At 40.4% G+C, this 17,647-nt stretch overlaps 1 protein-coding gene across 3 annotated transcripts in view; it reads left to right on the forward strand.

Annotated features, from left to right (window-relative positions):
• The window catches only part of TMOD1 (tropomodulin 1), a 132,207-nt gene extending 114,896 nt beyond the window's left edge, over positions 1 to 17,311 (forward strand). For 2 of the 3 annotated variants that reach the window (XM_073591241.1, XM_073591240.1), the window contains 4 exons: positions 2,486 to 2,593; positions 3,870 to 4,013; positions 7,535 to 7,679; positions 13,924 to 17,311. In XM_073591241.1, coding sequence (XP_073447342.1) covers positions 2,486 to 2,593; positions 3,870 to 4,013; positions 7,535 to 7,679; positions 13,924 to 13,988 — 462 coding nt within the window. In that variant the 3' untranslated portion in view covers positions 13,989 to 17,311. Of the gene's footprint in view, positions 1 to 2,485; positions 2,594 to 3,869; positions 4,014 to 7,534; positions 7,680 to 11,695; positions 12,265 to 13,923 lie in introns of those variants that run through there. The other variant, XM_073591242.1, reaches the window with a different exon arrangement.
• Positions 17,312 to 17,647: the final 336 nt, after the last annotated feature.

Consider the following 17,647-nt stretch of genomic DNA (forward strand, 5'->3'; position numbering starts at 1 on the left):
TGTCTAGATAGTCCTGATTGGCCCTGTGCTGATCACATGCACCCTCCCAAGAAAAAAAAAAGTCTCTAGCAATACACACCAAAATGAGCATATGCAGCCTGACTCTATAGACTCTGTGTTATCAGGAAATTATTAGGGGACAGTGGAAGGAGGGGAGGAACAGAGAAGCCAGGATCAAACAGCCTTTTTACACAATGCGGTGGATTAACCCCTTAGGTTCCACAGTGAGTATAACAAGCATGCTTTACTGCATATACAGACTGATTTTACTGTTGTGGATTTAGTAACACTTTAAGTAGAATCAGAAGTAGAATCAGAACCAAGAACAGGCAGACGTTGGCAACAGTTGTGCAGCAAGGTAGAGATTCACAAGGCAGAAGGTCTGTCCAGGTCGGGATCAGTAGCGGAGGCAGACAACAAACATGAGCAGGCTAGGGTAAACCGAGAGCAAGGTTAGAGAGGAAGCTGGGTCAATAACAGGATCAAGGATGCATATCAGGAATTGGATCACAAGAACAAGGCTGAAGACCATACAGCAAGGAACTAGTGCAGAGTTCAGGTTTAATCTGGCCGTTTGGTGGCAGTGGATGTGCACTCACGTTCACATGTGCACGTGCTTATACAGGTGGGCAATGATGTACATGCAGTCCATCTTCTGTGCTCATAAAAATGTGCACATTTATGCCCATGTGCACGTGCAGTAACCAGAAAACTAAATTTAGCCTGGCGGCTTGCACCGTGTTCCTGACAGGTTTACTCATACTTTATGCTTTTGAGCTTTTATGCACTTGACAACATATTTGCTTACCATGCTTTCTGCCATTTGCTCTGTATTGTTTTCTGGTTTTCATTAGCAAATGTGATCCATTTGGTTACAAAGATAGATTCAGAATGTTAATCCACATGTATAATGAATTTATATTATTTATGTTTAATATTTATAACATTTTTATGCCCACTCTTATATAGACCACTATATGCCTGCAAACCTGACATGCAACCTGTCCACCCCAGAGCCTCCTGCCAACACATTTCCCCTCTTTCCCTACCTTCTTACTGAAAATGCTGCTGACGTACATGTCCAATACACTGTATATTATGCAGAATTATAGCTCCCACCAGGAACCCAATATACTCAATCAGTCCACTTATGTGGCTTTAAGCATGGAGAGAACCCATGCTGAAAGTTGTCATTCTACATGGGCAGAAAAAAGATCACAAGGGGATGTTTCTACAATGAAAACACCTAGCTGTTAAAAGTGGTAAAGTGTAAAGTATTAAAGTGGCCAGATGATAGTTTAGACCAAGGGTGTCCAATCATTTGACCTTCTTGGGCCACAAGGGAAGAAGAGGAATTGTCTTGGGCCACACATAAAATACACTAAGTGCCGGTTCACACAGGGGCAGCCCGACTTGCAGCACGACTTTGCAAGGCGATCTGCACACGACTTCAGCGGCGGCTTGTAAAATGACTTCTGTATGGAAGTCAATGCAAGTTGCCCTCAAGTCATCCCAAAGTAGTACAGGAACCTTTTTTTAAGTCGGAGCGACTTAAGTGGTTCCTATTAGAACGTTTCCATAGTACAGGACAGAGCGCGACTTGTCAGGTGGCTAAGTCATCTGACAAGTCACCCCTGTGTGAACCGGCACTAACTATAAGGATAGCTGATGAGAAGAAAAAAATCGGGCAGATCACAAGTTAACAATCACTGATATGGATAATGTACCTATCTGAGTAAGTCCAGTAAAGGGACGCTGTCAATTTTTTTCTTTGGCCGCATGTGTTTGCTAAATGTAAACACATTTTTACTAAAAATATCTAGAAAAAAATCAGCATTTTTAAGTAGGTTTACAATTTTGTGTTGGGCTGCATTTATAGCCACCCATGGGCCACAGGTTGGACACCCATGGTTAAGACTGTAGCCATCCTGTTCTCTAAACATCCAGCCCTCACCTTGACAACATGCTCCCCCTAGTTTTTGTCTGCTTTATACAGAATGTAGAAGGAAGAACAGCATTTATGTAAAAAGCAAACAGAAAAACCGTGCATTCATTACCAGCACTCTGAACATTTTCTGGCAGGCTCCCCTTGTCTTCTCCTGCATCAGCCATAGTCCCATCCCCTATCTAAATAAACTTCCTCTTCTTTAATGTCCTGGGCAGACAATACCCCAATGGACTCAAGTGGGGGCACGTGGAGCAAAATTGGCTTAGCCCTAAATGATATACCTAACAAAGGCTTGTTCAGGGCACATTGTTTCCATTCCCTTTCAGGTTCAGAAAAGAGGCATCATTTTCTGGAATTCTTTCATCAATCATATGGGATTTGTGAATGACTCTCCCCAAATCTATATAGCACATTAAAAATGTGTAATTTTTAGAAAAATATGCTAATTTCCTCAAGGAAACTATGTTATTTTTTAATACACATTGAAATTATATTTATGTTATTTAAGTTCTAATTTATGTTGTATTCTGTTTTTAGAACATTCCTATTTTAACTTTAAAAGCTTACTCTGAAGCAATGAAAAATAATACCCATGTGAAGAAGTTCAGTATTGTGGGAACAAGAAGTAATGACCCTGTTGCTTTTGTAAGTAAATCATTGAACTGTAGATAGTGTATGTGTGGGTATATGTAAATATATATATATATACACAGTATGTGTATTTCTATTGTTGGCTTTACTTTGAATCTCGAAATTGGACAAATGACAACACTGGTTACAGTTTGAACAATCTACTAAATTTAAATAGAAATGTATAGAAATCTAAAGGTGTGTGGGTCTCACAAAACCCAATGCATTCATAACATTTAGATAAGATGAAGGTGAAGCTTTTCTTTTCTTTTTTTAATAGACTGGCCTGCAATTAACCACTTGACCAACGGAAGATTTAGCCCCCCCCCCCCGCCCCCCTTCATGACCAGGCCAATTTTTGTGATATGGCACTGAGCTTCTTTAACTGACAATTGCGCGATCATGCAACACTTTACCAAACTAAAATTTATGTCATTTTTTCCCACAAACAGAGCTTTCTTTTGGTGGTATTTGATCAGTTTCCCCTGTCCTCATTCAGAACATGCTCTACGCCCACTCTCTTTCCCCCATTTATAATCATCTGCTTTGTCTTCTCTCTCTTGCTCTTCCTCGTACTTGATGTGCTCTCACTCTGCCTTCTTTCTCTTTCCTCACCAATCATCTCTGTCTTTCCTGTTATTCAATGGTCAGCTGTCACTCCTCTCTACCCTGCTCACTCTGGCATGATCAGCTTCCATTTTCCTTACATTATGCCCCCCTGGTCCACAACCAGTTTTCTTAATCTCTGCTTTCTATACCCCCAGCTTCAATTCCAATTTACACTCTATCACGCCCCCACCATCCCCCCCATAGTGGCACACCAAATAAAACTGCGTCCAGCTAAAATATTGCCTTACTGGATTGATGTGAAGCAACAAACTGCAATCAGAAATAATATTTTACACCTGGCCATACACTGAGCTAATTTCTTTCCTGTATCACTCCTGTTGGGCCAGTGTTTTCTCTCGGCGGGGGAAGGGGTCCCCGCTGGGAGAAGACAGTGATTATCGCTAGCGGCTATAGCAACTGCTAGCGATAATCGCAAGAGAATCCGGCAGGCTGGTTGTATCGATTGATCAACTTGGTACATTCACCCTGCCCATTAACAGTTTGAATCTCGGCCGGTTCAGCAGGAATCGTGTATGGCCGGCCTACGTACTCTAAATAGCTTAAATCGAATTGGTTGCTCTGGTCTTTGTTCATCTTTGCATCTTATCAGCTAAGCCTAAAAAAGTAACTAAACTCAGCTGTGAATGCAGTACACTGATCCAGGGCTTTCTCTTTGTTTAAGGCTTTGGCAGACATGCTGAAGGTCAATAGTACACTGAAGACTTTAAATGTGGAATCTAATTTCATCAGTGGAAATGGAATCCTCGCTCTTGTAGAGTCACTCCAGTATAACACATCACTGGTTGAGCTGAAAATAGACAATCAGGTAAAAGCATGGCTATTGATGATATCTGAGATACCGCTGATTTTTTTTTTTTTTTTAGGCTGAATGCAGAGATCAGAACACAATGGGATGGGGCATGGGCTGCACCTTCTATTCTTCTCCTGTGTGCTAAAGGCTGTAATTTCCAGAAAGTTTGTCTAAAAAAAGAATAGGCTCTGAGGAGTGCAAGAATCCCATGGATGCAGCCTTGCTATTGAGTTAGGGAGTAGCTGGCTGTGGTCCACCCTTTGGTGGCCGGTGGACTTCTATTAATTTTTTTGCCTTCTTTCCCCACTATTACCACACTGTTCAACAACAATATTTCAATAGGATTATATGTACATTTAATTTATTTTATGTATGTTATCTACCTGTAAAATCCTCCCTTGTGTAGGCATTCAAAATGCTTGAGACGTCTGCGGGGGCGCTGTCATCTTGGATGTGGTGTCAGCAGCGCCAGCAGAATTAAAGCTGTCTTTCAATTTACACCCTATAGTATCCCCCCCTTTTTTATGCTCTCTACTGCTACATCTTTTATTTATGTGCCAGGTCCCCAGGGCAGCCTGTCATCTTATAAAAGTGCAGGGGCTGACAGTGGTAGCCACTGTTCTATCGAATAGTACCCTCCATCGCAAAATGATAAGCGTCGAGGGAGAATGTAATTGTCAGATTATTCGTCACTATTGTGGGGCGGGTTGTGGGTGTCTTGAAGGGCTGGTTTTGTGTGTGTTTTAACCTGCCCTTAGACACAGTGAAAACATGCCGTTTATTACGCTGAACCCGTCCTGCAACAGACAGAAAACATGGTGATCAATACAGGCAAAACCTGCCCCGTAACAGCGAGGCAGAATCTGACAAGTACGCTCTCCCATGGTTTGCATAGCATCGGACAATGCCTCCGACAATGTGCGTATGCGCTGAGTTGACATCATGTCAGCTGATCAACATATCAGCTGGAGTGACGTTGTTTACTGCGCATGTGTAGACTCATCGGAGGCATTTTTCGACGGGGGGGCATTTCTCGATGGAACACTGGAACACAGCAGACACTGACAAATCCTCCACCCTGCACATTATACATTAAAGTTTGCTTTGTTTATTGTTTTGTGGCCATGTCTCAACAAGGTTGTATCATTGCTTTTTACAATGTTTGGAGCCATTGTTTGAGCCAGAAGTTGGTACCTGGCAAAGTTATGCCTGTTGCTGGCTCCAATTACTGAATTGAGCAGGTATATTGTCTATTTTACACATGAGCACAAAAACAGTAAAAGCGGTTACCAATGTAAAAATGTGCAGTCTTATAACCCTTTACTGACATAAATGTAAACAATGATGTGCCAAAAGAAAAAAAGTGTACAGCTTAGGAAGGATAACTCCTAGCGTTACTCATTGCCCTTAGACCCCTTTCACACTGGAGGCGTTTTTCAGGCGCTTTAGCGCTAAAAATAGTGTCTGTAAAGCGCCTGAAAAATGCCTCATCTGCAATCCCAGTGTGAAGGCCCAAGTGCTTTCCCACTGGGGTGTTATGCTGGCAGGACGTTAAAAAAAAGTCCCGCAAGCAGCATATTTGAGGCGCTTATTAAAATCAATGGGCAGCGCTGCCAAAGTGCCTCCAAAGCGCCTCAGCAGCGGCGCTTTCTAAGCGCTTTTAACCCTTTATTCGACCGCTAGCGGGGGGTTAAAAGCGCCCCGCTAGTGGCTGAAAAGCATCTTTAAAACAATGGTAAAGCGCCACTAAAACTAGGGGCGCTTTACCGCCGACACCCCCGTGCTGTCAGCGTGAAAGTGCCCTTACTGCTGCTGCTAACTCTGTTGTGTGTGAGTTCTGGGGGTCAGCCTCTGCTTTGCCATAGGAGTGTCTTAAGCTGGGTTTACACTAATAGAATTCACTAATGGACTTGTTTAACATTTTGTAAAAACATTGTTAGAATGTTTGTTCGTTTTTCTAATCATTAGGGGGGTTAAATTGACGTTCATCTTCAACCACAGTGACAAAAAAATTTGAAGGAGCAGGATAGAAAATGTTTCTTGAATGTACGAATTTCTAAAGCCTGCCATATATGGTTGTATTTCAAACAAATTTTCTTTTGAATATCAAAAATTTAGTTTGTTTTGTAATCCTATGGTGCCACCATTGATTTCATAATTCGCCCAACCAAGCATTCAATTTCACCTCGTCTTGCTACAGAAAAGAAATTTAGTGGCCAGGAATCTTCTTTTCTTTCCAAGTCACAGCTCACGCACATTTCTTTTTTGATTATATCTCTCACACGATTCTCCCATCATTAATTAGACATTTAGTTTTTCAAAAAATTTTGATGGCCACACGAAAATTGGACCTTGCTCGCACCACAAATGGTGCGAAATCTGAACGAAAATCCATAATTACAATTTTCGAAAGAAAATTTGTTCGGAATTTGACCCATGTATTGCCGGCTTAACAGTGTATGTCGTTTTTGCTTGGTAAAATTAATTAATTCCAAAATTGAAGATTAAAGCAAACAAAATCATGAACTGCTTTTGAAATTCTACTGGTGTATTCCCAGCTTAAAGCGGAGTTCCACTCAAAAGTGGAACTTCCACTTATCTGTCTCCTCCCCATTTCTGATGCCATTTGGCACCTTTCAAGGGGGAAGGGGGAACGGGTACCTGTTTTTGACAGGTCCCCTTTTCCCACTTCCGGAGACGGCGCTGTGGCATTGTCTCACGAAAGTGCAGCCCCCTGCTCCTTCCTCTGCCGCCGGGCCAGTTAGAAAGCGCAGTGCACCTCGCGCATGCGCAGTAGGGTACCGGCTGTGAAGCCAAAAGGCTTCACTGCCGATTTCCCTTACTAAGAATGGCGGCGGCAGCACCCCGACAACCGATCTGAAAATCGGCTGGAGTGCCGACATAATGGGAACCCTGGACAGGTAAGGGTCCTAATATTAAAAGTCAGTAGCTACAGTAGTTCTAGCTGCTGAGTTTTAATTTTTTTTATTGGGGGGCGGAACACCTCTTTAAGATAAGTTAGCTTAAAGCGTAAGTAAACCCATCTATTTAACAGTTTCAAAAAACGGTTACATTCCTGGCATGCTGGGACTATAACTGTCACATTGGTTGTGTCCTCAACCAAACTGTCAAATCATCCAATGGCTGGTGTCATAACTGATCACATGTGCAGCATCATGGCAGTTGAGGATTAAACAGAAGCCAAGATGGCAGCTTCCTTGGCTGAAAACAATAGGAGGGGTTACTTCCACTTTAAGAAATGACAGCCCAAGATACTGTAAATCATCCTCTGCACTCTCATCCCAGTTCACTGTAGCAATAAAACATGGTTGCCCAACTGGATAGAAAAACTACAATCCATAGCAAATATCAGATATTTGACCAAAGTCACCTAGTGGTGCACTTATTTATGTTAAGCCAGCTGAAGATTAAATTAGTCTAACATTTTGATCTCTGGTAAGACAAGAAGATATTTTTAGTCTGTCATTTCTGTATAAACACTTTATGTAATTTACATTTCTTTTTGCTCCCTTTAGAGTCAAGCTCTAGGCAATAAAGTGGAGATGGAAATTGCAAATATGTTAGAAAAAAATGCAACGCTTTTGAAATTTGGCTATCATTTTACTCAACAAGGCCCCAGAATGCGAGCATCAAACGCAATGATGAACAATAATGATCTTGGTGAGTTGGTCCTCGAATCAGCCAGCTCTCTCAACTACTTGCAAAATAAGAGAAATTCTGCTGCATATTTGAATTGTTCTTACTACTATTTTCTTGTTATGGTCTTAAAATGTATTTAGCTTGACCGATGTATATCTGGTAATTTAGTTCATACATGAACAAATTACATTACACTTGAAAATCTCAGAATATACACTTTTAACTATGCTGCAATGGCTCAAAGGGGTTGATTTACTAAAGGCAAATCCACTTTGCACTACAAGTGCACTCGCTTTAGATCTAAGGGGAAGATCTAAAATGAGGGGAAGCTCTGCTGATTTTATCATCCAATCATTTACAAGCAAAAATGCTGTTTTTCATTTTTCTTGCATATCCCCCTTAGATCTACAGCGACTGCACTTCCAAGTGCACTTGTAGCACAAAGTGGGTTTGCCTTTAGTTAATCAACCCCACAGTCTTTTAAAATGCATCTTGCACCAGACAATGGACTCCCATTGATGTCATGCTTAAAAACTGTCAAGCGGGATAGGCACCAAAAACAGAACAATAACCGAGACGAAGATTTTAGAAAAACATGACAGGCATTGCAGAGCTTGTATTTAGGAAGAGTCTGTCTGCCTAAAACACTTGAACATCAAGTATTACAGCTTTCAAAAAAATGTAGTACATATGATATATAGTATGATGTGTGAGGTTTTAATACTGTATTTCTGTGTCATACTAATACTGTGTCACTGACACTTTCTGTTCTGGTAGCTGATGTCACCAAATCAGAAGGTGAAAGGAAATCTAACGTCTTACAGCTGTCACCAAAATAAAAAAAAATAAAGAGTTGAAATCTGCTAGGGAGGTTTTTATAGTGGCAATAGTGGGAATTAGGGAGATGTCTTCTCACTTCATTTTGTGCCTTGAGGATAGGAATTAAGAATGAATCTCCCCAGCATGGATGTTAATAAAAAAAAACGAATTTAGGTTTAAACTTCAACACTTTATCCAAAACAATTAAAAAAATTATTAGAGTTCTATTTTATATCTGAAAACAAAGAATGAACCAGTTCTAAAGAGACAAAGATAATTGTTATCTACATTTATACCTTCTTTTAGGAGTTAAAGTGACCTTGTGTGTCACAGAATCCCCCCCCAGCCCTCCCTTATATTTATCTGAGCCAATTCTTGACCCAGCACTGTGCATAAGAGCAGAGTCTCTCTCCACTCTCTCCCTTACTGGGCAAATTGATAGCAATGGGATCCACTGGCTCCCGCTGCTGTCAATCAAATTCTGTGAAAAGTTTTTTTTTTCCTGCTCTGTGACCCTCCTCTTCTCGTGTCCCCTGTTGATGCTCCTGGCTCCTCCTTTTCAGGGAATGCGCCCGTAGAAAGATGTTTTCTATGGTTGTACTCGTGCATGCTGGCTCCTGAGCTGCCCAGTCTGCATCTATTGACATAGACAGGGCGGCTCAGTTCCGCCACCCGCTCCCTTTTCACAGAATTTGATTGACAGCAGCGGGAGCCAGTGGTTACCATTGCTATAAATCTGCCCATTAAGGGAGAGAGTGGAGAGAGACGCTGCTCTTATGCACAGTGCTGGGTCAAGAATGGGCTCAGATAAATATATGGGAGGGCTGCGGGGAATTCTGTGACACACAAGGTTTTTTTACCTTAATGCATAGAATCCATTAAGGTAAAAAAAAGACTTAGACTTTAGAACCACCTTAATTTCCTTTTTAAACATACAGTGCCTTGAAAGAGTATTCATATCCCTTGAAATTTTCGACATTTTGTAATGTTACAACCAAAAACGTAAATGTATTTTATTGGGATTTTATGTGATAAACCAACACAAAGTGGCACATAATTGTGAAGTGGAAGGAAAATTATAAATGGTTTTCCAAATTTTTTACAAATAAATATATGAAAAGTGTGGCGTGCATTTGTATTCAGCCCCCTTTACTCTGATATCCCTAACTAAAATCTAGTGGAACCAATTGCCTTCAGAAGTCCCCTAATCCACCTGTGTGTAATTGAATCTCTGTATAATTACAGCTGTTCTGTGAAGTCCTCAGAGGTTTGTTGGAGAACCTTAGTGAACAAACAGCATCACGAATGCCAAGGAACACACCAGACAGGTCAGGGATAAAGTTGTGGAGAAGTTTAAAGCAGGTTTAGGTTATAAAAAAATATCCCAATCTTTGAACATCTCATGGAACACTGCTCAATCCATCATCCGAAAGTGGAAAGAGTATGGCACAATTGCGAACCTACCAAGACAAGGTCCACCTAAACTGACAGGCTGGGCAAAGAGAGCATTATTCAGAGAAGCAGCCAAGAGGCCCATGGTAACCCTGGAGGAGCTGCAGAGATCCGCAGCTCCGATAGGAGAATCTGTTCACAGGACAACTATTAGTTGGCCTTAATGGAAGAGTGGCTGAAAGAAAGCCATAAGAAGTCCCGTTTGCAGTTTGCGAGAAGCCATGTGGGGGACACAGCAAACATGTGGAAGAAAGTGCTCTGGTCAGATGAGACCAAAATTGAACATTTTAGCCTAAAAGCAAAACGCTATGTCTGGCAGAAAACTAACACCCTGAACACACCATCCCCACCGTGAACCATGGTGGTGGCAGCATCATGTTATGGGGATACTTTTCTCCAGCAGGGACAGGAAGATGGTCGGAGTTGATCGGAAGATGGATGGAGCCAAATACAGGGCAATCTTAGAAGAGAACCTGTTAGAGTCCGCAAAAGACTTGAGATTGGGGTGGAGGTTCACCTTCCAGCAGGACAATGACCCTAAACATACAGCATGAGCTACAATGGAATGGTTTAGATCAAAGCATATTTATGTGTTAGAATGGCCCAGTCAAAGTTCACACTTAAATCCAATTGAGAATCTGTGGCAAGACTTGAAAATTGCTGTTCACAGACGATCTGACAGAGCTTGAGCTATTTTGTAAAGAATGGACAAAAATATCACTCTCTAGACTTGCAAAGCTGGTAGAGACATCCCCAAAAATACTTGCAGCTGTAATTGCAGTGAAAGGTGGTTCTACAAAGTATTGACTCAGGGGGGCTGAATACAAATGTACGCCACACTTTTCACATATTTATTTGTAAAAAATTTGGAGAACCATTTATCATTTTCCTTCCATTTCACAATTATGTGCCACTTTGTGTTGGTCTATCACATAAAATCGCAATAAAATACATTTACGTTTTTGGTTGTAACATGACAAAATGTGGAAAATTTTAAGGCTTAATGTACACGGGATGTTTTACAACCACTCCTGAACGATTTCACTTGACAGATTGACAGATAGTAACCGACGTTTAAAAACATCTGTTTTGATGCATTTACATGCTACGATTAGCCACGTTTGCGTTTAGAAGCGTTTTTTAAATTTTTTTTCAAGTAGACAAAAATTAAAAATGGCTGTAAATGAAACGTGGCTAAACATGAGTTACCTCGTTTACACCCGTTTACAAGTTGTTACAGGCATTTCAAATTCCTCGGAACATCTGTCCTGTACGCATTTTTTTGCTTTCCAAAAAATGCTTCTAAACTCAACTGCCTAAAAACGACTATAAACGACATGTACATATGTATATGTGTATGTGTACATGTACTGATAAGATAACATAGAGAAGAGTTCAAGGGCTGCTGAAAAAAACGCCCAACTGCTCCTAAACATCTGTTTACCAGCAGCAGTGTATATGAAGCCTAAGGGGTATGAATACTTTTTCAAAGAACTGTACATGGTATATTATAACCTGATCTGGGCAGAGTTGGGTACATAAGTTTATAATCATAGGGGGCACTGGACAGATTTTTGTTATGCTTTCCTTCTCCAATAAAAAAAAAGTGCCTATTTTAGAGCCTCTGATAATAAGTGATAATAAGTGAATTTACTGATATTATCAATTTAGTGGGTATAAAAAAGATTTACAACTTCTTTCTTTAAAACATGTTACTCTTCCTTACTTGTACCCATAGAAACATGTAATCTGCTTCTTGTTTGCAGCTCGTATACGTAGGTCTGATGTCCCATGGCATAACCTTTCAACTCTGGACTTGGAAGATATATAAGTACAGAAAAAAAAATCTCTATATATTTTTCTTAGCAAAGCCTTGTCTATGCCACAAGCAGTGCTCACTCCTGCCATCTTCTGGCTGTCCACAGCCTATTCTGTATTCTTTCTGTATTTCATCAAAATACTTTTTCTTTTTTCAGACATTTCTGTTTTCATGCTTTTTCTGCCACTTTTTTGCATTTTTTAATCTCTTACATTGCAATATATATATAAAACATTTTAAGTGAAGATAATGTTTTAGATGTGGTTTTAAACATGGAGCATAACATACAGGAAGAGCCATTTGAATAATTAGAGTAGATTTTTAGCTGACCAATAAAGTCTGAGTCTCATGCTTACCAAATTATCTTTTTGAAAGCCTATGGCGTGCATAACACACCCAAAAACTTCACCCGGTGCCAAAAAAATGTGCACACACATAAAGAGTGAAACACAAAAAAGAGCAAACGGGTACACAATTATATCATAGGACAAAATTATTCTTCTCTGAAAATTACAAACAGCAAGAATTATATACTTAAAGGCCACTCATTATTGGGACCACTGTTAGTGTTATAGAGAAGCCTCCAATGACCATAAAAACGATATGTCCACGGCTGCTTATATCTCCTGGTCAGGGTTCAAAGCATATTGCCACTGTATTCAATGCAAGCTTTTTTAGCTAATAGGGTTAGTAGTACTTTCCCTACTGAACTCCCTGTTCACTGCAGAAAAATGATACAGTAAGTAGTCAGCAGTACTGAATATTAGCATAGCTAATTAGCTTAATTAGCGTTAGGTCAGGGCGAACCAAAAACTTCCTGATCCCTTCCCACTCTTGAATATACTCAATTCAATGGCCCCGTGGAAAGCTTAGGTAATGAATGGGCCATTCAGGACAACCATGACCATCAAAATAGCTAATCTTTCCAATCTGTTGAAATATTTATGTACGATAGAGCAAATTCTTTCCTTTTCATAAGTACAAAAGCTCAAAACTTAGCAAGCCCTGTCAGCTAAAGTCAAAAGGTAGACTAGAGCAGGTCCTGGGGGTTTCAGGGATGGGCAGGTGGCTTTATGGCCATTGTTCTAGGGGAAGAATCTGCTCTTTGATGCCCATTCTCACATAACTAAAACATAAAGAAAAATTAAGCAGCCTAGAAATCCTAAAATGCATGACTCTCTATGACAGAAATATCATCTTAATTTCGGACGTGGGGGCGTGGCTCTCTTTTGGCTACCTGTCATAATTATGGACGAATAGTGGCGTATAGTAGATAAGAGGAAGTGGAAATCTAAGTACCAACTTCAGAAATTAACATAGTATTTCAATAGTAGAGCTATATGTGGTTTGAGGCTTTCGTATTTGAGCACCTAATTAACACACTCTTAAGCCAGCCATAGACAGTTTGGATTCGAACCACGTATGAGCAGGCTGAATGTACCCAAGTTGATCAATCAATCAACTTGGGTACAATCAGCCTGTCGGATTTTACATGCGATTATTGCTAGAGGCTGTGTTCTCCCAGTGGGGACGGCTCCCCCCGCCCCACCCCGTCGGGAGAACACAGTGGCTCCATGGGAGAGATTCCCCCATCAACACTGACTGTGTTGATGGGGGAATCAATTTTCTTTCCTGCAAGCCATGGTTGAAAATTGCTCCATCTATAGCCGGCTTTAGTAAATGATAAAACAATATGAGACAACAAGAAGGAAGTTAGCATGACAACAAAAGACAGATTTTAGGGGATCTCCGGACCCTAACATCAAAGTGAAGTATCAGGTTTAAAAAAAGTAGGTGAGGATAAATAGGAGGTGGACATCGTTTATGGGTTAACCTGGACAATTATATAAATAATTTGTGACCATGAAGATGATAGGTTTGCACCATGTGCCTTAGGGAAATGACTGTCCTCAAGCAGACCTCTGATAATAAGGCTTATTTTATTAGGCATTCCGGAGAGAACTGATTATGTCTAAATTGCGGTAAACCCTAGCAACCAAGAGCAGACCGAATAATGACTGATTACAGTTTATTGGGTTCAGTGGTTTACTGAATTTTGGTCCATTTTCTTATTAAAAAAATCATATCTTTGTCAGTAATTGTAGGGTTGATTTAGCTTGTATATTGATTATCAGATCTTTGTTTTGTTCTAACTATATTTGTTTGTTTCACCAGTGAGAAAGAGAAGGCTGGCCGACCTGGATGGCCCAATTTTTCCAAGATGCCGAAGCGGGGTGTAGAGCTGAGCATGCTCCACACAGCAGGACCCCATCCAATAAGAGTTTGTACCAGAGTGTGGAATCCTTACAAGAGAGTGAGAACCCAGCAACTGTGTTACATACCTCAGTCCTCTGTTGTCATATATTATGCACCCAAATGGATCATCAGCATGTTACCTACAAGAGTAATCCATATAGTATATCAGCTGGCAGTTCCTCCCTCCATGACCAGCCATCGGATAATGCAACATTCAGTTGTTTTGCTGCTGCTTCCAGTGCCAGTTGGGATCAGCACAATGATTTTCAACATATATGTGTGACTCCATAGGTACTATACATGTTTAATGAACTAGTAACCAATAATGAGCACAGGACACATAATGTATTACTAGTATATCTGAAAAAATCATAATAGAGACCATGGTTATTACAGTTTCCAAGATCGCTACGGAATCCAAGGCCTCTGCAATTACTGCATATAAAAACTATTGTCAGTTGGTCGATCTGGCCCAAGCAAAACATAAGTTAGGTAATACTTTGGAAAAATACAAGGAAAAAAAAAAGAATATTTAGGAATTCAAATTACCTATGAAAAACTAGTTTGGTACAGCTGTCTTCATCAGGAGTAGTAGTAGTAGCTACTATAATTTTTCTTTACAGCAAGAAATATTGCCATCTTGTTAATGGAATGTCCTTCTGGTTGTTATTCCACTCTAGTAGTATATGGCATCATTGCTTATTCAAATGAGTGCAGAAATTAACATAAAGAGAGGTGCTACTGAATATTAATGGATTTCTGCAGCAGGGTAGCCCCCAGTTCACCTAGTGTACAAACATCAGTACTGCAATGTGATATAACAGATACAACCTGTGCAATGACACATCCCTGAGTTGTATTGTAACCCTATTCAGCACAACACTGTGTTGTGCTGACTGTAGAGTAGTTGGGCCATCTTACCTGAGCCCAAAGTGCTCTGGGAGGAAAATTCCATCTGTTCAAATATAGTTCTCTATCTGTGATTATAGGCTGTTAGAAAATTGTAGATGATACTAGAGCAGAAAGATAAAAAGAAAGTGCTATGTCCTATGTTTTTCCCTCTCATCACAGGTTTTGCTTAAATTTCCTACCATCCAATTATAATAAAGACATTTTAGGAATAAAGATGAAGCAAAGTTTGTTGGTTACAGACTTCGGAAAGAAGGCCACACACTGATCGTGTCACTCCATGCAAGAAAAACTTTTTTTTAGTCAAACTGGCTCACTGGAGGTCCCTTCCTGAAACCACTCCTCTCTAATGCATTTCACCCACATTGGACTTAATTGTGGATAACCTCTCAACAATTAGCATCAGAAATACATCAGAAGCAGTGGCTTCACATGGGGAATTCCAATCCATTCATACATAGTTACATACATAGTAGGTGAGGTTGAAAAAAGACACAAAAGTCCATCAAGTCCAACCCATGTGTGTGATTATATGTCAGTATTACATTGTATATCCCTGTATGTTTTGGTCCTTCAGGTGCTTATCTAATAGTTTTTTGAAACTATTGATACTCCCCGCTGAGACCACCGCCTGTGGAAGGGAATTCCACATCCTTGCCGCTGTTACAGTAAAGAACCCTCTACGTAGTTTAAGGTTAAACCTAATTTCTTCTAATTCTAATGAGTGGCCACGAGTCTTGTTAAACTCTCTTCTGCGAAAAAGTTTTATCCCTATTGTGGGGTCACCAGTCCGGTATTTGTAAATTGAAATCATATCCCCTCTCAAGCGTCTCTTCTCCAGAGAGAATAAGTTCAGTGCTCGCAACCTTTCCTCATAACTAAGATCCTCCAGACCCTTTATTAGCTTTGTTGCCCTTCTTTGTACTCGCTCCATTTCCAGTACATCCTTCCTGAGGACTGGTGCCCAGAACTGGACAGCATACTCCAGGTGCGGCCGGACCAGAGTCTTGTAGAGTGGGAGAATTATCATTTTATCTCTGGAGTTGATCCCCTTTTTAATGCATGCCAATATTCTGTTTGCTATGTTAGCAGCAGCTTGGCATTTCATGCCATTGCTGAGCCTATCATCTACTAGGACCCCCAGGTCCTTTTTCATCCTAGATTCCCCCAGATGTTCTCCCCCTAGTGATCTCTCAGTTTGGCTGAATACATTTTTTTTTTCATGATCAGTGTGTGGCCTTTTTTCAGATGGTTGTTGTGGTGCATCGTGCAGAGACAGACTCTTTGGACTGACACCCGTTTTGCCTTTGGCCAAAGAGAGATTAGTGGAGTTTGGAGCAGCACCCACTTTTGTGGAATCCATTAATTAGTTACTCCCAAACATTACCAATACGTCTTACCTGAAGCATTTAATATTTATTCAACTGTTTACAATAAGTGACAGGTAAAAGGCCTATTGGTAAAGAGCATTTCCTCTGTGTGACTGTATGAGCAAAAGGCAAGTCTGTTGTATGACAGTATTTTAGACATTTGTTCCCTTTTTTTACAAAGCCCGACCTTGAACACAACCAAGTCTTGTCATCCTCTAGTACTAAATGTCAGGGTGATAAAGGGAAACATAGCTCAATTTATCAGCTATACATTCTCAGCACAGGACTACAGACCAATGGAATAGAAGAAGAGGTGGATGTTATTTACACAGCTCACCTTACATATTATATTAGAATACTTTGAATTGAAGTAGAATTATAAGCAGAACTTTTTTTTTCCATTTTGGATAGAGTAAGGGAGGATTATAACCTGTCAGATTTTTTTTTCGCCATCTGTGTTTTTTGGAGATTTACCGTCACTTCCTGTCCCACAGCCAAACAGGAAGTGAGAGGAAATCCCTGCAAATTAAGGGAATTCCTTGAGGACCCCCAGGTCACCTGAACTACTGTCCCCATTGGAAGATTTCCCCTCTATTGTTTTTCTAGGGACAACCCAAAATGTGGTATTTTCTTTTACTTTCACTTTCAAAAATGATGGTAAACAGGACCAATAGAGAGAGGGAATCTCCCTAATGGGGACACGGACAGCAATAAAAACTTACAGTTCTAATCCCTCTCCTCTCTATCCAAAACTAAAAAAAGAAAAAGGTTTCACCTTTAGTTATACTTTAAGTTACCCTTACCCACTAAAGAAAAATGATTTTATTTGCAATCCATTCTGAAGTAACTGGCCAATTATGCATGTGTCTTCTATTCCACCACAGAAAAGACTACTTTAATGCCTCATTTAACAAACACAAATATTTCCGCGCTCATAGACTAACCGGTCTGCAGCCTCCTCTGAATCGCACCCCCTGGGGGGTGAGATAGATCATTGAAAAAAGAAGAAGAAGGATGGGGTAATGGCGCTACCTAAGCCGGGGTGTCTAGTATATAAACCTTACCTCTAAACTCAAATTAGTAAAGAACACTGGTAAGTATACCCATAAGGTTAAAAGTATTAATCATATAAGTGAAAAAGTGTAGCAGTGACGATACCTAAGCAATATCGTGGAGAGAGGTCCTAACTCAGAATCCCCTCCACCAATTAATAAAATATATGTAGCCCATCTACAGTGTCTACTAAAGTGAAAGTAAATGTACAGTGTCCAGCATGTGAACCGTGTAGTATCAAAATAATCTAGAGTCCATTGTATCCAACAGTCCCATCAAAAAAACATGGTGATTAAATGCACATGATTAAT

The sequence above is a fragment of the Aquarana catesbeiana genome, linkage group LG01 (genome assembly GCF_042186555.1).
Source record: "Aquarana catesbeiana isolate 2022-GZ linkage group LG01, ASM4218655v1, whole genome shotgun sequence".
NCBI lineage: Eukaryota > Metazoa > Chordata > Amphibia > Anura > Ranidae > Aquarana > Aquarana catesbeiana.